General features: G+C 41.9%; 1 protein-coding gene across 1 annotated transcript in view; it reads left to right on the top strand.

Annotated features, from left to right (window-relative positions):
- AFG1L (AFG1 like ATPase) overlaps positions 1-23,915 on the top strand; it is a 685,824-nt gene that overhangs the window by 309,918 nt on the left and 351,991 nt on the right. The window contains exon 6 of the mRNA XM_086926682.1: positions 15,500-15,599. Within this exon, the coding sequence (XP_086782808.1) occupies positions 15,500-15,599 (100 nt within the window). The remainder of the gene's footprint in view (positions 1-15,499; positions 15,600-23,915) is intronic.

Here is a 23,915-nt window from a genome sequence, read left to right as displayed (position 1 = left end):
AAAAAGATTCCTACGACGTTGTTTGCAAATGATAGGAGAAAAGGATTTTGGATCCTACTATGTATCCATGGTTATGGTGCTCTATGACAGACTATCTGTGAAAATAACTTTGAACAGGATATGATCTAGGCCATCCTGGTTGGCTAGAGGTACTTGCCAGAGATTCCCACAGTCCCCATTACTATTTGCTTTGAGCATAAAACCCTTGGCCAGATATATGCAAAATACAACAAACATAGGAGGAGTACATTTCGGCTCGCTTGAGTATAAAAATTTGATTCTATGCAGACGATATGGTACTAACCCTTAGTGCTCCAGAGACCTCACGTACCTGAACTGGCTGTCCAATTACAAAGGGTCGGTACGGTTTCTGAATATAAAATCAACATGGACAAATCTGAAATATTTATCCTCACTTTCCGTCCCAAACAATTTTTGAATTAAAAACTAAATTGATGTTTTAATGGGCCACTAACTGCATCAAGTATTTGGGAATCAAAATACCAGCTCAAATAACAACAATTAAAAGAGGCAAATGTATTGTCTATGTTGCCGGAACTCAAAAAAGATTTTTTTTCATAAACCTACTCGTACTTGTCCTGGACAGGCCCCATAAACACAATCAAAATGAATATCCAACTAAGGGAAATTTGATCTGTTTCAGTCTCCTTCACTGCTGCTTTATCACTCCTTTTTAATTCAGATATGGAAGGTTGTGATGACTTTCATTTGGAACAAAGGCCAGACCTAGAACTCTCCCAGGTTCTGCAACAAGCGTAGTACAATAGTGGTTTGGCATTCCCAATTTTGCAACCTCCTGTTGTAACTTAAATTAGAATTATCATTGATGGTCAAGGTTAGAGTCTGGTAAACCATGGGTGGCCATCAATCACGTCATAGTGGGGAGACCCCTGTGGGATGTTATTTGGCTTAAGAAACACACACAACCCATAAAATGTATAACTGTTTACAGTGGTAAATACAACACTTTTAATCTAAGATACAATGACGGAGAAGTTGGGACTTACTATGTTCCCCTACCCTCTAAATATTACAGTAGGGATTTCACACTTGCATTGTGCCCAGGCCCTTTCAATCTCTGATGGGACAGAGGTTTTTGAATGCTCTGAGAAACCTTTCAGGGCTTACTTAGAAATTCCAGTTTTGAGAAAACGATAGGGGAATTTATAGGACAAATGGAATGATTTCTAATTTATACCTTAATGTTTCTTGAATGTTCCCAGACCAAGACCTGACCTCATGTGAATGGGTGGGAAAAATACTTAAAAAGTCAATCAACAATAGAAACTGGGAAATCGTACAGAGACATTCATAAAAGTTTCTTATGTTTAAAAAATAGTGAAATCCATTTTAAGACAGCTTATGATTGGCACTATACCCTAGTAAAAGTCCATCTCATGTGCCCAACAAATTCTTAGTTATGTTGGAGAGGATATGCACAGAGGGGAGACACAGTTCATATATAATGGAAATGCCCTAAGCTTGCAACATTCTGCACAAAGGTAGCTGCAGCGGTGCTGGAGGTGGTTGGTTTCTTTTTGCCTGTTGACCCAGGGATATTTGTTCTGGGACTGAGGCTAGCTAGATAGAACCACAACAGTAAACTGCAGTGCAATGCATGGTATCTACAAAATTATCATTAGAATTCCAGTGGGGAAAAACCTGAACCCCCAACGTCCCAAGACTGTGGTTAATTCTTGCAATTGAAAAATTGGTCAATAATCTGGACGGTTCACACCTTTTTTTTGGCGGGCAGTGGGATTCCTCGATGAAGCACCAGTCTAGAGGCCTTCTAACTCTGGAGCTTCCAACGAGATGGAGAGCACTTGGACTTTTTTTTATAATCAAAGAAGAAAAGAAACAATGGATAGATGTATCTCACAGGGAACTGAGCTTGGTAGAGCAATTTTTGATAAGCAAGAAATGTATATTAGGATTTCTGACCATCCTGTGGGAGATGGAAGGGGAGATTTCTGAAGGGGGAAATTTGGGAGCGTGAAAGGTTAGAGCATATTTCATTAGCAGTTGTACTTCTCAATGGATTAGTTGTACACTTCATTTATCCAGCTGTGATAATTTGAAAAATCAGTAAAAATACATTTGGAAAAAAAAGAACTGGAAAGCAGGAGTTACCCTATGGCATAATGTAAGAGAAAGAGTGGGATTGGAAAACAAAATGGCCACTTCTTTGAATTTGATGCATGTGCAATGGGCTAAGATGTAGTTCAGTGGAATTAAAAGAAGCTGGAAATTGTACTACTGACACACTCAGCTGCCTTGGAGAGATCATCCATGGGAAACAGTAATATATATGTTGTCCACCTTAAAAAGAGAAATGCACTTGAAAGTAAAATGTTTAGACTATGTAAATAGGCAAACCATCAGGTTTCAAAATAGTGGTTACATAATTTCTTTTCGAATTGTGAGGTACTTCACCTGATAGCAACAAGAAGTCAATAGCATTCAAAAATTCTAGCCTGTACCAATTGTATTTAGCAGACTGCATTTTCTATTTGTAGAGTTTCTTGGTTGTACGTGATTTCATTGAAAAACGATTTCATGGATACCATTACTGAGAAACAATTACACCTAAACTGTCTAATCGAAATTTGCAGAATGAATGGCATTTGCCATCTCATAAGAATCTACTCATAGAATGCATTTTTTTTCAAAATTGGCTTTTGTATGCTTTTTTGTGACATACAAATGGAATAGTTGCAGGTCTAACTTTTAGAAACATTTTTGTCTGAGGTATTTATTTCAGTGCTTTACTTCAGGGAACATTATTTCAGATTTATATTTTGTACATTGTCAAACAGTTAGTACGGGTGGTTTTAATTCGCTGATCCCTCGCCACACTGAAACCCCATTCATTTCTGACTCCCCTTGCAATCCCTCACCATGCTTAAACTCCTCCAATCCGTGAAGCCTAAAAATCATTTCTACTCCTAAACTCCATCCATCCCTTAACCCTAAAACCTCTAAACTCCCACCATTATTGATCCCTATAATCCTTCACCTGTCCTAAACTCTACCCATCAATGTACCTTAAAAACCTTCACCAGCCTTAAGCTACACTCATGCCTGAACCCTGAAAACCTCTTTCTTTGTCTGAACTCATCCATCCCTGAACCCTAAAAACCCCTCCATCACCCACCCCTGAACCCAAAACATCCCTCACTACCCCTAAACTCCACCCTAGTTTAATGTAATTTAGAATTTTCCTTAAATTTTCTTCATCTCAAATGTTTCCTTATAATTTTCTATTTATTTGTATTGCCTTAAAATTGGTTTTCTGTTATTTGGCTTCTTCCAGTGTGGTTTTTCAGTTTTCATGTTTCCATGAATTCATGTTTCCATGAATTCATGTTCCACTTCCCCTCTACACCAGCTTTATTAATGTGGTAAGAAGAGCCTGACTGTCTCCTGTCAATGTAGTAGTACACTCAATCAACCAGTTGATTTGGAGAGCACTTCTTGTCACCCGTAAAGGTATCCAGGCGCTGGCAGGGTCCAGTCGATTAGCCAAATAGCCAGGTCTTCATGGACCTTCGGAACTCTGAAAGAGATGGGGATGTCCTTAAATGAAAGGGTAGTTAAGTAAATGTATTTTCTGCTAGGTAGGAGAAGGAGCGACCTCTGCATCTGCTACGTCGGAGTTGGGGGGGTGGGGGTTGAGGGCTAGAGAAAAGGATGTGGAGTGGTGGTGTCTGGTGGGCTGATGGAAGTTTAGGCGGTGGATCAAGTTGGAGGGTCCGCAGTTGTGTAGGGCTTTGTATGCATGGGTCAGGAGCTTGAACTGGCATTCTTTCTGAACAGGGAACCAGTGGAGTTCCCTGAGGTTGGCGGTGATGTGGGTTTGTCTAGGGAAATCTAGGAAAAGTCTGACTGCAGCATTCTGTATGGCCTGCAGTCGGAGGTGAGCTGCGATCCCTGCGTAGAGGGCGTTGCCATAGCCAAGTCGGCTGGAGAGGAGGGCCTGGGTGCTGGAGTGTCTTGAGCTTTGTGGTAGCCATTTGTATATCTTACAAAGCATGTGGTGGATAAAGAAGCAGGATAAGGAAATGGAGTTGACCTGTGCAATCATGTTTAGCTTGTCCAGAATGGTGCCTAAGTTCCAAGCGTGGTCAGTGGGGCTAGGAGTAGGTCCAAGTTCTGATGGCCATTAGGATGCATCCCATAGGGAGCTTTTGTTTCCAGAAATCTATACCTCTGTCTTATCCGAGTTGAGCTTCAGGCAGTTGTCCTTCATCCAGTTGGCGACACCTGTCATGCGGTTGTAGAAGTTGGTCTTGGTGTTGTCTTCCAAGAGGGAGAGTATGAGTTGTGTGTCATCGCAGTAGAATATGATGTTGAGCCTGTAGGATTTGGTAATGATGGTCAGAGTTCCCATATGAGTTTTGAAGAAGGTGGGGCTGAGCGAGAATCCTTGGTGTACTCCACAGATGATTTGCTTGGGTCCGGAGGTGAAGGCAGACTTTCTGCATCCTCCTGGTCAGAAAAGAGGTGATCCATCTGAGAGCAGCTCCTTGGATGTCTATGTTGTGCAGCCTTGTGAAGAGTGTGTAGTGGGAGACTGTATCGAAGGCTGCTGAGAGGTCTACCAGAATCAGGACCGCCGCCTCTCCTCTGTTGAGTAAAGATTGGATGTCGTTGGTAGCCGCAATGAGGGCTGTCTCGTTGCTGTTGTTGCTGCAGAATTCTGTTTGGGAGGAGTCGAATAGGAGGTTCCATTCCAGATGTGAGGAAAGTTGTTGGTTGATGGCTTTTTTTTTAATAATTTGCCAGGAAGATTTCTTTTGGTATTGGAGCTTGATTCGATGTGTGTGGCTAAGGCCTTTTTCTTCAATTCTCTCACTGTCTGTGGTAGTGAATGAGGGTTGTTTTAAAGGTGGTCTTGTAGGTCGTCCTTGCTGATGCGCTATCTCCATTCCAGTTGTTTACAGTGTCTTTTAGTGGTTCTGAGGTCTTCAGTGTACCAGCTAGCCTGCTTGGTGGGTCTTCTTTGGGTGTTGTTGCCGAGGGGAGTGATGCTGTCAATGCAGTTGGTGATTCAATTGTTGAAGTTTCTGATGTTCCGGTCTAGGTTGTTGGAGGAGATTGGGTGTGGTGTTGAGGGCATTGATCCATGTGTCCTTTGAGTCTTTGCCCCAGCTGCGGTGGAGGGCATTGGGCAGACTGGGGGTGGATGCCTGTGAGCTGATGATGTTGAAGTGGATGATGGAGTAAATGTAAATTGATACTTGTATAGCGCACTACTCACCCGCAAGGGTCTCAAGGCGCTTGTACGAATACCGCTGTGGAACCCATCCTGGCTTTCCCTGTGAGGCGTCCACTCCTGGGCACCCCCAAGGAGTGATCAGTCCAGGTGAGTTCTGTTGTGTGGCTGTACCGAATGCAGTTGCTGGAGGTGAAGATGGGGTCTAGCTTGTGGTGTGTGTGGGGTCGTGGACGAGTTGGGTGAGTCTGATGTTCATGCTGTTGAGGTTGGAAGTGTCATTTTGGTTGAGATAGAAGTTGAGGTGGCAGAGGTGTTGGAGTCAATGGCGAGGGGGCGATTAAGTCCGCGATGAAGTTGTAGAAGGCTGGAAGTGGTCCTGGAGGACGGTAGGCAAGGGTGCCCCTGATGGTGGTTTTGCTATCTGTTTGGAGTCGGTAGTTGAGGTGTTCCATGGCTGGGGTTATATCATCATTGGAGGGATTCCTTATGTATGATGGCGCTCCCTCCGCCAGACCTGTTGATGCGGTCATGGTGAGTGATCTTGTATCCTTCGGGTATTGCAGTGCAGAAGTGAGGGTTGAGCCAGGTCTCAGTGAGGAAGAGGAAGTCTGGTGTGAGGGTGGAGATGAGGTCCGAAATCTATGCTAAGTACTTCAGCCTTGGCGGTTACATATGGTGTGGGTCTTAAAGGATTTGAGACTATTTAATACCTTAGACAGTGCTTTTCAATGGATTTCTTTTGAGACCGAGTTGAATATACAGTCTAGTGTTGAAATATTGCACCCTTCACTGATGTTTACAGGCACATTTATGAATTCTTTTTAGCTTATGATGAGATCAAGTAAACTTAATTGTAACTCAAACAGTTGTGCACTAAAAATGCTGTATTTTGATTGCCCTGTAGCCGGTTGTTATCTGCCCAGAAGATTCATGGCTAGTACTGGAGAAAAGCCTTGTTCCAGCATCAATTTATGTATCACTAGGTCTTCTTCCCCTAGCACCTACCTTCGAGAATCACAGGGTTCTAATAAAAAACTAGATTATTCACCTAGCTCATAGAATGTGTCTGTTGTTGTAAGTATGCTTCTGGAGAAGACTGCTTTAGAAACATTTACTCTCCTGTGCAGAAGACTGAATAAGGACATAAAAATGTTACTTTGTTTCTACTACAACACCCTGCATTAAATGAGTCCCCGAATACATTCCTTTCCATTTGTTCATATTATATATTTTGACTGTTTCAAGTCTTGTGTTGTCCATGACGATATTTAACTGATAATGAAAATTAGTTTAAAGCCAGTGTACACTCATACAGGGAGATTCAACTACCGTCAAAAGGAAGTGGAAAAAATGTAAAAAGAAAAATCTACTACCCAGATAGCAACTTATTTGAATGATCTCGCCACCCACAGGAACACAACTCTTTACATTTTAAATATGAGGTCAGTCTGCAAATGCCCCCCTGCACTCCTAATAAATATGCTGCCATACATTTAAATGGAATTAGAACATTGGAATGTGGAGCACTTCATTGAATACAATGGAGTGCTCCGAGCTCCTACAGGCAGGTAAAAGTCCGCAAAGCAATGTTGTTTTACAACTGCCTCTCGGAGCCCGATGGGATTTAAACCCCCTCGGGCTCCAAGAGGCCTTTGTTTTATTTGTTAGAACATTCTGCCCTCTAGGGTGGAATATTCTAAAAGCCTTATAGCCCTTCGTAGCTGGGCTATTCCGGCTATGAAAGTCCTGCTCCATTAATGCTGGAGCAGACCTTAAACATAACATAACATGTGTATTTGTAAAGCGTGCGTTCACCCGTAGGTATCTTGGCGCTGAATAACAGATGTTTGTTACCCAACTCAATGGTACTCATTTTATCGACTTCAGATGGATGAAAGGCTGAGTGGACCCGCAAGGATTTGAACCTGTGACCATGAGGTTGAACACAGGCCCCTGCAGTGACACGTTAATGCACTGCGCCACCAGACCGAGCTTTAATAGCTGGTATAGCCCGCACCGGCGAGCTGTAAGGCTATAGTAAAAAATATTCTTGGTCTACTCATGTATTACTGTTTTGAAGTTAAGGAGGGGTTAAATGACTGACAGAGAATGTATAGCCTAAGGAAACAGAAGTGGAAAGGAGATGCTAGATTTAGCGATCTGTCGTCAATGGTTTCTAGCCCTTGAAAAATATATAATGCCATAAATTATTACAAATCTATACTTGCACTCAAATGTCATTAACAGCTGATTTTATATTGGAAGTAACAACTCGGGATTCATTTACTTCAACCTGCTCCATTCAATTCAACCGCTTTTATTCAGCAACATGGCATCCAATTTGTCTTGAATATAGAATGTTGGCGCTCAAGCTTCTTTAAATTTTATTTTAAGAACGCTGCGGTGAATCTATAGTAGACACTGGGAAATCAACTGACAGACTGCTGCTGTTTCCAGTATTCATGTTCCACTCAGCCTGATTCATGTTCCACTCAGCCTGCCCGACTTTTTTCTAACCTAGTTAAAGAAGATATTGGAGAATTTAGAGAAAATGAGACCTCATTTTAGCATTCAATAGCATTACCCACACTTTATTTGACTAAATATAACCCCTAATTTTGTTCATTTATTTCAGCCTTCCCTATAGGAAATGATTTCAATCCTCGACTCGTATTCCAGAAACGTGGCATTTAGGAGTGCCTCACGGATGTCATCAGTACAGAATGTTCGTGCACTATTTCTTTATTAAATCTGCTATTGGAAGTTCATGTTTACTCATGAAACCAGACTTTTGTTCTCATATGATTAAGGGAAGCTATTTGTAAATGTGTAGAAAAAGCATCCTTATTTTATTTAGCTTCAGGAGTACTTGCCATAATGCTCATTAGAAAATCAAGCTATACAAACATGTTGCCTAAAGCATGGCTCTTCACATCCCAGTAGAGGGTCTGCATTTTTCATGTGGTGAAATCACTTTAGAACTTACCATAGAACTCACCACATTTCCCAAATGTAGCATGGCACTACCAACAAATGGCTTATTTTGCCACTAAAATCTTTTATCAACGTTTCTTTTTGTGACCCTCAAACCCAGACTTTTGCTGTAGTGTTTTTCTGTTTGACAGAAAAGGCAGAGCGTTATTGCTTCCCAAAAAACCAACTCCTGTGGTTCCTTTAAAATTCCACCTAAACAGTCCCATGAAAAACTTTTTCGTTTTGTGATTTGAACCTCAGATTTTAAGGTTTTATTGACATGAGCAATATTTGGAAGACGTGGAGCACTCCCAGGTGGTTACTGGCCAGGCAGAGTTGTACCAGGAGCGAAGACGCCACCCCTGTCAATAACAACCTGCTTGTGCCCTCTCGCCTTGGATAATGCTTAATTTGGACACTGGAATGTTGGGAGCTACATTGAAGGCAATCAAGTGACTCGGACCAAAAAAGGTACAGACTTCCTTTTGCCATGTTCCAATGTTTTGCCTTAGTTTTCTCCCTGTTTTATTTAGAACATTTTATTCTCAATGGGTGGAATGTTTTATTAGCATTGTAGCCCGTTTGGTCAGGTCTGTACTGATTGCAAAGTGCAGGAGCATCTATATTTGCACTGAGTAGCAGAGTACATACATCTGCTGGCAAATAACAGGCAGCTTGTGCTATAGAAAATAAGGATGGACACCATGCTTTGTTTGATGATCATTACACAATACTGTAGATTGCATCCTACTGACAACAAGCAGACGGTATAGCAGAGGCAAATTTGTGGGTCCCACAAAGAAGGTGGACAGCAGCACTTTAAACAACCTGGCCCACAATGTTGTGCAATGTTGCAAAGTCAAAATATAGACAAGCAGGGTGACACAAACGCCGATGACCTGTCATAAATCGGCAAAGCAAGGGCAGCCTTCAACCAGTTAGAAGAGATCTGAGGCTCCAGGGACCTAACGCTGCAAATCAAGATTAGGTTTTTTAATACCAACGTAAATTCTGTCTTCTGAATGGAGCAGAAAATTGGAGAACAACAGTGACCACCACCAACAAAGTGTAGACCTTCATCTACATCTGTCTGATGAAAATCCTCCGAATCTGCTGCCCAAACACCATCAGCAAAAATTACCTATGGAGGCAGACTTTCCAACTTCTTGCTCATGAAGAAATCATGAAAAGACGCTAGGTCAGTTAGGTCGTGCAGTTGCCTCCCAAAGTGAAAATGTGTTATCCTATGTACTGGCTAAAGTCAGGGAAATATTGGATCAATGTCCTATTCTGTAGGTTTCCTAAATCTTACTGGTCCTTCAGGAAATGATGAGCGTATTCTCACGGAAGCCCTAAGATTCTTTTCATTCCGGTCTTGTCTTAAAGGCAAATGTGATAAAGCCCAGATAAGTTCATCCTACTAGTCATGACAATATCCTGGAAATTATCCTCCGCCATAGCCTTAGATGTATACCTTAAGAATATGACTAGAGTCCAGGCTGCCAATCTGCTGTTTATGCTGATGATGCAGAAAGGTATTGTTGAGCAGCACGTAAGAGCTTCAACAGAAACTGCTACTTCCTGAATGATTTGCAACTTTAATTGGCCTTGAGCTGCCATACATCTGCCCTCCTGCTTTATGAAAGTCCAAGAGCAAAAATACACCGTCGTACCCCCAATCAAAACCAGTAACTCAAGAAAAGTCTGAGGTAATGGTCTAAATACTGTTGTGCCTAGACTAAGGCTACTCCATCGGTCTACGTCTTCCTGATATGATGTTATGTCACATACACATGATGTAAAGAGCTGCAACAGGTTCCAGGTGCCTTGTTCATATCACCCCATCCTTTTTCACCTGCATTTTTTACTTGTTTGGAAAAAAGTGGTATTGAAATCATTGGATCATTAATACTTCTTTCTCTTCCTTTTGGACTAAATCATTTCTATTGAGCCAGCCTTTAGGTTTAGCTGGTTAATTCTTAACTGTTGCTCCCAAGATCAGAGTTGTTTCATTTATGGCAGTGCTTTATTTGTGACTGCAAAAGACACACAGATGATGGACGGAATGCAGAGCAAATCAAACATTTGCCCGCAGTCAAGAGATCTGGGTTAAATCCATCGTTCTTTTACTCACCATGCCACCGCAGGTTAGGCCCAGCCATACTCAAATCTGTCTTTTTTTTGTCCTCATTGCTACCATGGTTTCAAATGCCAAACCAAAATTTGCATACAACAAGCTGTCTCAGTTTGTGAAAAACTGGCAGGGATAAGGAGCGACAGAGTGGGGGCCAAGCATCCCTCAGCTATTGCAAGCTCAGTCAAGAAGGCATAAAACCAACCGGTTACCTAAGCTATGGCAACCCTGGTAGAAGTGACAGCTACATCGGGCCGGGCTAAGACCGGGCAACGGCTGTATACATAGTGCAGGAGCAAAAAGGGCACCATAGTAGAGTAATCATCGGACCCGGGGAAAAAAAAAAAAACCCGGACACTTTATTACACCCATGATAACAGATACCAAAAAGCCCTTTTGCTCTGGTTACCAGACCTGGCCAGGTCCATGCGAGCTGTCTGCAAGACGGAAGCCTGCCATTCACCAAAAAAGGGGGGGTGAAGGTTCCTTCCACTTCCTGCAGATTTCCGTTCTTGCCAACAGCACCGCATAGAACACCAAACTTTTAGCTGCACTTTGATGCCCATCCAGAATCCCAAAAATCACAAGAGGCAGATCTATGTTAACCTGGGCCCCCAATGATGTTGTTAAAGTCTTACTAATCGCTGCCCAAAATATATCTAGCCTGGGGCATTCAAAAAACATATGGGTATCAGATGCTGCCAAAAGCCCACATCTTGCACATGCAACAGAGTTGCCCTCAGTAAATTTAGTTAATTTAAGGGGAGAATAGTATGCCCTGTGCAGAGTAAAAAGGTGATTTCTGCGTAGCCATGAGGGCTTCACAATACTACTCAAGAGCTCAAATGACGCACACCAAAGGTCTTGCAGGTTATGGCTAGTGATTAAAGGGCTCCACAACGAATCCGGTAAGGTGAACTCTCCATCCGTTTCCTCAAGGATGAGTTTATACCACTGTGAAGTCTCCTTTTTAGCTGGTAAATTATTCACTAGATTGTTGATAAGTAGGCTGTGACCTCCAAGTGCAAACTTATTCCTTCTGGACGGTTGAGTTTTGTAAGCTTGCGTCCAACTGGTCATTTGTAGATATTTAAACCTCGATAGGCTTAGGGCCGATCTTAGCCTGAAGATGTTCCCATGAAAGCAACTCCCCTTCAAAAAAGAGATCTCCCCAAACTTCTAAACCTGCATCTCTTTTAGGCAGCGCTAAACTGTCTCCGAGCCAGGCAGGATTTTCAGGTAGCCCCCAAAGCGGTGTTCTATCACAAAAATACCCTTGTTTTATAGATCTTGTGACTTCCGCCCACAGTTTTGCCAATCCTTGCAGGACCTTCAGTTTGATTTTTTTTTTTTAATTTCGGGTTGCCAAACTTGAAAAGAAAAGCAGACTGGCCAACCCCATCACCTTCCAACATAGCTGAAAACATAGAGCCCACCCCATGATTAGTGGGGTTTTTTAATAACATACGAGTATGAGACAGCTGGAAGGCCCATGCGTATAATTTTAAGTCAGGGGCAGCCAACCCCCCCTTGTCTCTTCGCCGCCTAAGTTTTTTCCATGATATCCTTGCCAGTTTATTGTTCCAAATAAAAGATGTGATGTCTGACTGTAATTGGGCTAAACAAGCATGATCAAAATATAAGGAGATAGTGCTAAACAAAAAAGAAATTTTGGGTAGAATCAACATTTTAATTAGGTTAACCCTCCCAATTAAAGACAGTGGGATATGGGACCAAATTTGTAACAACTTACGGCACTCTTTAGCTACTGTTGATAGATTAACTAAAGCAATTTTATCAATGTCTTTCACAATACGTAGACCCAAATACCTCATTGAAGAACCTGCCTGTACCACCATGCCACCCCAGGTTAGGCCCAGCCATACTCAAATCAGTCTTGACACTGCCTCGTGGGAACAGTCCAGCCCAAATTGCCAAGCCAGTTCCTCCCTGGACCGGAAATAAGCATCATGGGAACGGTTTTGGGGCATCATCCCTCATCAGCCAGGCTAGCTAGAATCCAGTGGCACAGCGAGCCCGGGACCCACGTCTGGGCATACCCGACGCACTTAGGGCGAGAAAGCCAAAGAGACACAGATGATGGACGGAATGCAGAACAAATCAAATCTCACCTGCAGTCAAGAGATCTGGGTTAAATCCATTGTTCTTTTGCTCACCACACCACCCCAGGTTAGACTCAACCCTATGCAAACCAGTCTTGACACTGTGCCTCTTGGAAACAGTCCTGCCCGAACTGCCAAGCCAGTTCCTCCCTGGACCCAAAACAAGCATCATGGGACCAGTTTCGGGGTATCACTGCTTGGCAGTTCTGCCGCAAGTTTTTTCTTTTACTCTTTATTCACTTTTTTGTTGTTGTTTCCAAGCACCCCATGCTGCCCTTGCACATTAATAGAGGCCACGCCCCTTCCTTTAGTTCCATTTTCAAACCAATGCTTTTTTAGTAAAAGCACCCCACACTGCCCTTTCACTTTAATGGTGGCCTTGCCCATTTCTTTAGACGAGGCTCGTCTAAAGAAAGGGGCGTGGTGTCCATTAACGTGCAAGCGTGGCATGGGGCGCTTGGAAACAAAAAATATTTGCAATGCAATAGGTGTCGCATTAGCGAGAATTTAAGCTATTGTCATGCCAATTACTCAAACTCTCGTAAATGCGAGACCTATTGCATTGCAAATGCTATAATAAATAAGCTTCTTTCAAATGTTTTTTCTGTTTGATCCTTTACTCCTGTTGTGTTGTTTCTATGGCGCAAAGAAGCATTTTTGTAAATAAAGTGAGAAATAATATTAGCATCATTTGTGTTCCAGTAACTAACTCCTTCTCATCACTAACCAAGAAAACGTTGTTGTAACTTCTCTTTCAGTACTTTCAAAGGTAGAATACACAAACAAAATGTATTTGGGCTTGCAGAAGAAAACCTGCAAGATACATAGTTGTGTGATTAAAGTTTGATCAAGGAAAACCTGTGGCAACCATGAAAGGTACATGAAGGAAACTTAACCTCATCTGTGCATGAGGCACAGTGCAGCTGCACTCATGACGAACTAAGCTCGTCACGGCCTTTGGAACGTTGCACGCGGGGATAATTATCCCGCTGTGCTGAACGTTCGAAAAACGGGTGTGGTTGTGACAAGCTCTGCTCGTCATGAGTGCAGCTGGACTGTGCCTCATGACGAGCCGAGCTCGTCACAAGCACAGGGGCGCCGCACGCGGCCCCCCTCCCCCCGCACAGCGGGGGGAAAACACCCCGCAGCAAAGGGATTAAGTAACCTATCTCTCTCCAGTCATCCCCTCTGAGCCAGCAGTCCCCACTTTAAAGTATCCTGATAGTGCTCAAAGACAACCAATGCAGGCGACGTCTGGTGTTCACTTGGGATGCTATCCAAAGCGCTATTCAATATCAAAGCCTACGTAGCTTACCGACAAGTCTTAAAAACTGAGCCTTACCAAAATCATGATCCCTAATGTGCGGATAGGCGCATGATTCCTATCACACAATTCTGTGTGCTCCGGTGCATTTACTAAAAAGTATATCTATCCTGGTATATTTTATGAGCTTTCTCTAGTTCCTTGAGCTCTAGGGAAACCACAGCTTCTTCTGTAGTATTGTTCACTGTACTGTTAGCTTTAAAATGATTTGCATAGCTTCAAGAGTACTGTTTAGGTTTTGTAACTCGTCACTCGTTTATTTTAAGATACCCATATAGCAGCAAAAAAAGGTTAAGGTAGGGAAAGGTAGGTCAAAGGGTGTATGTCGCCATTTATGCTCTAGCTGGCATTTTGATTAATTAATCCTAATATATATTAGGAAGAACGTTTTCTTGGAATTACAGAATCAAAAATGTGGTTTTGGTGAAAATCTGCACACACAAAAATTCCTCTAATTGCTTGATTCTGGGGTGAGCTTTACAGATAAGTATCTACCAAGAGTCTATGGAGTTTGTATATTCGTAGGCTCTTTTCTACATTACTCTGCCGTTGGGGTCTTCTTTCCTAGCATTGTTAACCCCCTTGGTATTATATTGGTAAAAGAAATGGCAGAAATATTGATAGTATTGTTTCGTGGCTCCTGCTTGCAGATCTATTTCTGTTGGAGACGTTGTGTAGGCGGTTTTCTCTTGGCCCTCCCCCGCTCTTTTTCTTTGGGGTTAATATTTGTGAAGATAATAGGGTGCTCGCCATGAGCACAGTGACTGCAGTGCCTCTGATTATTCATGGACACTAATAGAAAACACTCCAAACACAATAAAAGGTATTTTTTGTGCGTGATAGGCCATCTGTTGAATTGTTTCCTGCAACAGCCCTGCAGTAGTGTCTATATCCCATCATTCAATGTTCAACAACAGCTTATTATTGCTTGTCCGCCACTCGGCCGCCTTTCTAAAGTCCCTTGGCCAACCACCATCACCCCTTGCGGCAACTTAGCCTGCGATGCCATAGAGATGTAAAACAGCAACACGCGCTTTATTAATTTGTTTTTGTTTTGCTGGCCACCTCACTTTGAATTAATTAGAGTGCCCTACAGTAAATGCCAGGCGCCTTCCTTTGAGACGCCTGCTTGTAGGAGAATAATTTGGAATTTGTGTTTTAGATGCATTTGGTTGTTACCCAATTTAACTGGAATTAGTAAACATTAAACCTACTTCAGAAGGATCGAACACCGGATCAGTGCCAGTGCAAACATGTTGAATGAACTGGCAAACGTGCCATCATTTTCCTTTGCGTTACACCTCTGACTGTTTCTCTTGTATTCTGGACCTGTGCACTCTAACTATAACCGAATAGACCATCACCATCATGGGATATTATCTAGCACTCCTTAAGTAAGTACATACATATATATTGGCAGTGCCAGCACTTTTTACAGTATACATAGCACAAACTCAATAAAACACAAAACAACAAGTGTCCTGTATGTTGAAAATATGAAGAAGGGAATAAAGTGATGGTACCCTAAACAAGTGAATGCTTGTAATACAAAATGTGTTTCAAACTTACAGAATACACAGTTAAGGTGTTGTTGGTATCTCCTTGATCTGCTGGAATTGGGTTGAATAATGCACAGTGCATCCAGTACTCCATTCCCTGGATCCATTTATAGTTTACTGAATGGATCATTTTCTCGTCTGCAGGTAACCGACATCGCTGATGCCATGATCCTGAAACAACTCTTTGAAAATTTGTTTCAAAATGGGGTGGTAGTCGTGGCCACATCCAACAGGCCACCGGAAGGTAAGAAAAAAATATATTTTCCTTTCCAGGTCAATATCCTCCACGTAATCTAAAACTGCATCACAACAATAAGTTAAAACAATTAAAAACATATGTTGATTGACGAATAGATATTTATTTCTGCATCCACGAAGCAGAGAGTTTGGGTTTGTTTATTGTGTATGGAGACCTTGCAGGACATTGAATTTAATAAAAAGGCCCAGGGCAAATTAATGTACTTAGAATGAGATTGTCCCCTAAGGCAATATTCAGCTTATGGTATATCCTTCAGATGTGGATCTTGACGTTACTATGACGACTTGCTCTATGTTGACAAGGTAAGTAGATGGGGAGCTGGAATAACAAATATATATATGCAATTTTCTTGACAATATAGTGGTAGCCAATACAGTAGAGAAAATATTTGTACAGTTCGATGTTTTTGTGAAAGATATTGTGACTTGTAATTTTACTACCAGTTTGCCTGCTTCCATCAGCCATTTAAAAAGCTCTTCTCTAAGCAACAAAAGTGGTTATTTTCGTAAGTACAGCCCATCTTTTGCGGATCTTTGCCTTCTGCTTTGATAGAACCTCATTCCCTTCCTCAGCATTTCTTTCTATATCTGAAAGGCAACCAATTCTTTACCCTATAATAATGTATTCATATCTTTACAATTAAGAGTTCTTTCGTAAGGTGTTATTGTGTATATTCTCTTAGATTTGTAAACATTTTACTCTGGTTGTGATCATCAAAAAGTTTCTGAAATCACCTAAATTTTGGCACAGTGGAAGCATATTATTAAACTTGCAGGTTATGGATAAATAACAAATCACTTAAAGTTGAAATCGGCTCTCAGGAAATATTCCCAACTGTGAAGCAAAGAAAATCATTTAAGAGTTCCTTCTTTGTGTTGTAGTGATGTTATGTTATGTTATGTTATGGAAATTTGTATAGCGCGCGGCTGCCCCAGCCAAGGGGCGTCCCGGCGCTGCGAACTGACCAGAGTGCAGAATGAAGGTGCACAAAGAAAACAGATTATTGGAAAATATGGGTTTTGATGGCAGAGTGCAGAATGAAGGTGCACAAAGAAAACAGATTATTGGAAAAGATGGGTTTTGATGGCCTTTCTAAAGGCTAAGAGATCATGCATCCCCCGTATGGTTACAGGCAGGCTGTTCCATAGCTTGGCAGCAAGGAGGCTGAAAGATCGTCCACCAACTCTGGCAAGTCTAGTGTGGGGAATGTTCGCTAGATGTTGTCCCTCTGAGCGGAGAGATCTGCTAGGTGTGTACTCAGACAAGAGGGGACTCAGCAGTGGGGGAGAGGCGGTTTTGAGGATCTTGAAGGCTAAACATAGAGCCTTGAACTGGATCCTTTTTCCCACCGGGAGCCAATGCAGTTTTCTTAAGGTTCCTGAGACTGAAGAGTGGCGAGGGAGGCCGACCAGAGCCCTGGCAGCCGCGTTCTGGACTCTCTGCAGTCTGGTGGTTTCGGCCAGGTTCGCTCCCAAAAGGAGAGAACTGGCGTAGTCCAGTCTAGAAAGGATCGTCGCCTGGACGATAAGCTGGCGGGTGCGGCAGTCAAAGAACTTCAGGATGGGCCTGATGTTGCGTAAAATGCCGAAGCACGTGGCGGCCACTTTCTTGGTGTGGATGGTATATTTTAGAGCCGAATCGACCCAGACACCTAGATTCTTGACACAGTCCTTTGGCTTGGGGGGTGGGCCCAGAATGTCAGGCCACCAATTGTCTCCCCAGGATGCGGTATTTTTTCCCAAGAGGAGAATCTCGGTTTTACCGGCGTTTAATTGGAGAAAAAATCATGGGATACTTTTTCGGTCTCTTGATTGACAGGTGAAGTTCAAGTACTCAAACTGTTCATTTTTTGTATTTACTTCTTACTTATCTCCTAATGTGTATTATAATGGTAGAATACATTTTATTAACTTTTATCTTCACTAACATCCTCTGTGGCAGGCACTAAAATAAAAATAAAAACTTGTGCCTGTAACTTTCCATAGAAATTCAATTTTCACTAGTCCCACATTGTTCCTGTGCTATTTCCACTTAGTATATTAAGAAAGACATTGAGAACTGCAGCAAAATTTTAGAAATGCTTGGAGCAAATGAAGTTATTTATTCCAGCTGGATGTATGGAAATATGAGCACACAGGATGCATAATTACAGAAATCAGTTTATTCTAAGATGAACTCTGAGATATATAAGGGTTGTTGTCCTATGGGGCTCCTTATCGGTTTCCAGACTGAGTCCATTTTAAGAGGTTCACATATCCCGGAAGAAATATCAAAGCCAGGGAGGAAGTGATTGTGTAGTTCATGTAAGTAGACCTGCAATGTGTAGGTGAGCAAGCTAGTGTCTTATTTTTAGACAGCATATTCGTTAGTTCTCTTCCAGTTCCCAAATGTTATATAACTGAAAGGGATCCATGGACTAGAACTGCATTTCTTACCACAAAAACTCAAAGTTCTATATAATTGCCCTTCAGATTTCTTGTTATGCTTTCTATTAAACCTAAACAAGGACGTCATTGTTGATGTTAGAAATCCTCCTACTATTGTACCCCTGGAATAAAAATGTAAATAAAAGTGGTATGAATAATAACTATGAAATTCACCCAAAGTGTATCCATAGTGGCTTACGAGCATCAGCTCAGTTATTGGCTGTGACTGATCTATGATATATTGCTGTATGGGGGAGCATCTTTCGTTTTGTACCAAAGTACTTCAATAATACTTCTTTGATATTGCCGAGTAAAGAGAAATTGGGTACCTTGATGCCCCGTACATGGAGGAAATCACCTAACATTTTGGGCTGCTTGAGTCTTATGGGACAGGGTTTGACTAATTTGCATATGGGTGGTCCTCTTTGTTAAACAGTGCAGAGAGAAAAACTGGACAAATTACACAACCTACACTATTGGATCATATACACTTTCTTCATCCAGTCACGCTAAGAATTATGAAAGCTGCAGGAACGTATGTCTAGTTGTTTAGAAGTTTATGCCCCAGTATTCCCATCACATTTTTTTTATTATGTTCCTCCAAAAATGAGGGAGGTGTGTCCAGGCATGGATCACTTGCTCTCTGTGCCTATGGCTTCACCGCACTCATCTTGTGTTTGTTGTCCAATGCAAACAGGGAATGTGCTCTGTTTGGGTTGGAATTCTTATGTTGGGATAGGTGGGACTTAATTGCTGTGGTTTGTCCTTACTGCAAACCTCACATAGGACCAAATAATGTCCTGAGGATAGCCAGAGCTTAGTTTTGAACAAAAGAAAAACATGAGCAACAGATCTGACACAAAACACCTGTCTCATACCTAGAAATGGAGCGTTCTCTAGTTAACAATCTACATACATTTGGATAGTTCATTTCTCAACTTAATATCCTCTTGCGTCTCCTGCCATCAGTTGATGAAGTGGCAATACAATTGAGGGTAGGAAACAAACATTCTAACTCCAAAATAGATAACATGTTGGCCAGTCACTCCATTGCCCCTGCTCTGGACCTACACTCTGCCCACCAACACCCCTCCTCCACAACCACTAAATTCAGTGCGGTCAACCAGATGACAGCTGAGAAAGCTCAGAAACAACACAACACGCATTAACTTTAAGCATTGTTCCGCTCACACTTTTAAATTACTTTGAAATCCATTTTACAACAACAAGGGGCCCCAAATCAGTCAGCAGGGACCTCGGGGAACATACTTTTTTCAAACAACATTGGTCCCATGCATACAGGAAAGTTGAAAGGGACTAAAATAGAGACAGAGTCAATCTATATTAAGAAAGACATGTCCAGCCGGACAGTGGTCTTTCATAGTTTACTCAATTTTCATGTAGTTATATCACACAGAGTACCTTCCACAGGTCAGCCAGTGTGGAACACAAGCCTGTGCCCAGCACTTACAGAACGGGTACAGAAGGTGGATATAGAGAGCAAAGAAGGGCTTTATAAGGCAAAACACGTTTCTCTGTCATAAATGCAATTGTACAGAGTATTACAACAAAGCACCTTAAAACACATAGTAATCACGTTTTTGTTTTTGGTACTTAAAAGGTCGACGGCGTTTCGGACCCCTAGTAAATCACGGGGACCATCATCAGGACATTTTCAGTGAAAGCCTTACCAATGATTTAGCCTCTAAATGCCAGTTAACCTTAATGGGTGAAGGCGGTGAAGTGTTGGAAATAACGGCTGCCCACAGTCAGGCGGGGGATGCCACGTTACTCGATGGTATACGTCGGCGGCCAGGAAGCGAGATCACCAACCGACTCACCCGGTTCCCCTGGCCGCCGACGTATACCATCGAGTAACGCGGCATCCCCCGCCTGACTGTGGGCGGCTGTTATTTCCAACACTTCACCGCACTGCTACTGAATGTCAAGCCTGCCCTTTTGCATTAAAGTAGTTCAATAGGTCCCCCTGACTGAAATACACTTGATACCTTACTAATATTATTTGGACCTGGATGAAAAACAAAATTTGTTCTGAGGTTCTAGTGAACCTTCTGTTTTCACAGCATGAAGGGAAGAACTTGATGGTAAACCTCCAAGACCTGTCAGACCTGATGGTAGCCTACTGCACTGTAGAACACAGCACTCTTATTTAAGAGATTATTAAAATATGTGGTGTTCACAAGCATATCTCTGAAATGGGTTAAATTAGTTGAAGCAAACCATACGCACCAAATTAAGTTAGAAAATTATGAATCAGAAGTGACAGTAATAAAGTGTGCCGTTCCTCATGCCCTGTCAGTTTCATCACCACATCTGAATGAGAACATCTGAATGAGAACATGGTCTTCCCAGCAATATACCATCAAGGGCCACAATGTACAATTTCAAATATGTAATGACTTTTAAGGTGGGTGAACAAACATCCAAGCAAACAAATATTGCAGACCTATTTTTCAAACTTGCCCCTCCGATCTCCAGCAATGGATGTGGGGGACCTACTTTTGTCTGACTCGGAACTTAAGAAATGTTTGCAAAGGTCAGAACCACTGCACTGAAGTGATCCTGTTGATTTGGATCCCACCATAGCCCAGTCAACTAATCGGTTACCAGAATAAATAGCATAGGGAATATTATCCTTGGGGATTATTATTGCCCATAAAAATTAGTCCCACTCACATTTTCCAGTGTGGTTAAGCCTCCTAACCCCTACATGCAATGAAACTTCTGTCATTACGCCAGCGATTTGGCTGGTGGCTCCAGCGGGAAACTAGGCAGAAACCGCTACAAAAGAACGTCTGTTTGCAACATATCTATGGCACCGAAACCTAAAATGCTGTTGGCTGTGTGTTTTGAGCTCCAATAGCATCACTTTCAGATCAGTAAGGTGCTAAAAATGGCGTTATTTCTGCAAACCTTTTGAATAAACTGGCAAACATATGTCATCGTTTTCCTTTGTTTTACACCTCTTACTCTTTCTCTTGTACTCTGAACCTGTCTACTTTTAACCATGGACCGAATCGACCATCAGTATCATGGAGTATTAACTAGCACTCCTTAAATAAGTATATTCATAAGTATTGACAGCGGCGTCTCGTTTCCACAATACACATAGCATAAGCTCAATAAAGGGCAATAACTAAAAGTCTCCTGTTTGTTGACAATATAACAAGAGTAAAATGTGAGTACCCAGAACAAGTGAAGGACCGTAATAAGAAAATAATCCTTCAAACTATATTTAAATATTATTCAATGAAGGCAGATTGAAGACTATACATGTAGATTAAGGGTATCCTCAGTCTACCAGTTAACATACAACCAGTTCTCAGAGTCCTATTATTAGGACCAGATTTGAAAAAGGTGGCAAAAATAAACCATCCTAGAAATGTTTTTTTTGGGAAGAGACGAGAATGCGCGACCTCGTGTTTGCCGTGAGTAAGGCCCCAGAGTATGGTAGACGAGGCAGTGGTGTACTCTCACTGCCGGTCAGAGATTTATATACAGCGCTTGTTATTGAAAAATGGAGATAGATTCATTTCTAGCTAATATATGTATGGTGACGATATACAGTGTGCTGCTTCTCTCTGAGAGACCTGGATGGTGCAGCAGAAGACTACATGGGAATGATCGCCCTCGAGGCTGCGGCATTCTACCAAAAAGAAATAATTGTTAATGGCGGAACTTGGTGCACGTGACGCTGGCCGCCTTAGGAGCGGGGAATTTTCTTCTGCGTATGTGTTTTTGGAAAGACCCAAAATAGTAATAATACTGATTGAAGAAACAACAAAAATGAGGTGTCGTGTGGACGAGTAGCAGCTGCCTCATGCTTTACGTCCTGGTGAGCCAATGTTCATATCTGTTATGCTTCCACATGTATGCATGCCTCCCTGAAGTAGCAGAATTATTGCCAGGTCTTCTCTCAAAACAGAGTAGACCTAAAAATGCGCCAAAATATTTGTGGCCCGATGATTAACTATTATAATGCCAGCCTTTGGGTGCCAGGAAAGCGTGTTTTTTCGGGTGTCTTGTCCATCCCTTACTCTAAGCTAGCATGATGCGTAAAAATATGAGCATGTTAGCGTGCATGCAATACCTCTGCGTCCTAAGTAACTGTGGCAGGGCTTTGAAATACTGGTAGTTTCAACATGGCAATAAAGCTAACATTGCATTGGCCAACAGGTATTCAGTTTAAGAGCCCTGCTATATGACGTTAAATCACTTAATTTGCGGCTAACTTGAATAATTTACCCTCAGTGAGCTAGGCCTTAAATGAATATTTGTACCCACTGTAAACGCCTGGGAAGGAATCTCATTATTTAATTCAGAGTGATAATATGCATAATCCACATCTGGATGCCCCCTAATCTTTTAAAACAATGAAGTACTGTATTAACTAAATCTGCATGAAAATTCGAGAATGCACCCCCTCAGTACAAGGGAGTTATTTATTATGCATAAGTAATTTATTTTGAAATAGTTATTTTTACATGCATTTGTTCAGGGTACTAAAACACATCATCTATGAGTTGTTCTGTTGCTAATTGATTAGCAGCATCAGTTATCCTCGTAGCCATTTTCATATTGTTGAATATCATGTGCCATTTTCTGATATCGCAGTAGTGATTCAGAACTGCATGATAGGTTTCAAATTGCCAGGTCAGTCGGTGGCGTGCCGTCCGCTAAGGTGGAGGAGCGTCACCCTACTGCTCACTGGGTGAGCAATTAAAAACAAAAAAATAAAATGAAAGTAACTTAACATTATTATGATTTTATTCAAACGCACTGTATTGGTTGGCAGCAGGGCTGTTAGAGGCTAAGGGAGGAGAAGTAGGCACTTCCTAATTGTGCTTGACATTTTGTCCGTCCGTCTCGGGCTGGCCAAAATGTCATGCGCACTTTGCATGTTCTCCACCCAGACTCCATTACACAGTTCATGCTTCTCCAGCGTCTTAATTAACGCTCCAGTGAATCCTGTGCTGTGATTTGTGAGGAATTGGTCACAATAGCACTTTACACACTTTATGCTCCTCTGTGGACTTGAAGCCCCTGGTTATACCTGATGCCCACCATAACTAATGCATCCATCAAGCATTTTCCCGAGTCCACGTCTGGTTGAATACGCCCAATATGGACTGGACTTTTCAGTGAGGTCCGTGAACTGTGCCTTTGATTGGTGAGGAATCACTCATAACAGCACTTTAAAGGCCTTGAGCTTCTACGAGGGCTGAAATAACACTTCAGTGGAACCTGTGCCTGTGATTAGTGAGGAATCAGTCAGAATACCACTTTACAGACTTTATGCTTCTCCGGGGTCTCAAATAACACCCCAGTCATTCCCTGTGCCCCACCCGACCACTTACATGCTAGTTTCACTAAATTGATAACAGATGTGGCTTGTTACTCAATCAATACAGCACCTACACAATCACTTCATGCACTTTGTGGCCCCCTTTCCACTTTTTTAGAAAGGTGTATGTTAGAATATGTACCCCTCGACCTGCAGGCCCTTATAATAATATTTTAAATATTTATGTTTTAACATGTATGCATTTTGTATGCTAGTGTTCCTACAATGTTTTTAGTATGCAGAATTTGAGAATTTTGTAATGGTTTTTATGAACCTTACAAATAAAGATATATGTGTTCCATAGTAGCAGGTCAATTCCTCAGGGTTTGTCGTCTAAGCATTTATTACATTTTATATTTATTTAAGGAGGTACACTATCCGGATGAAGTTATATTATAATGGTATATCTTGTCTGCCGTAAAAAAGCTGTCTCTATTTCTTGAGCAACAATACCCTGGCCACAAGATATTAAACTTGAAATGAAAAAATTGATGGAGAACAAGGGTAATG

This window comes from Lissotriton vulgaris, chromosome 6, assembly GCF_964263255.1.
Source record: "Lissotriton vulgaris chromosome 6, aLisVul1.2, whole genome shotgun sequence".
NCBI lineage: Eukaryota > Metazoa > Chordata > Amphibia > Caudata > Salamandridae > Lissotriton > Lissotriton vulgaris.
This window is presented reverse-complemented; position numbering and strand designations above follow the sequence as displayed.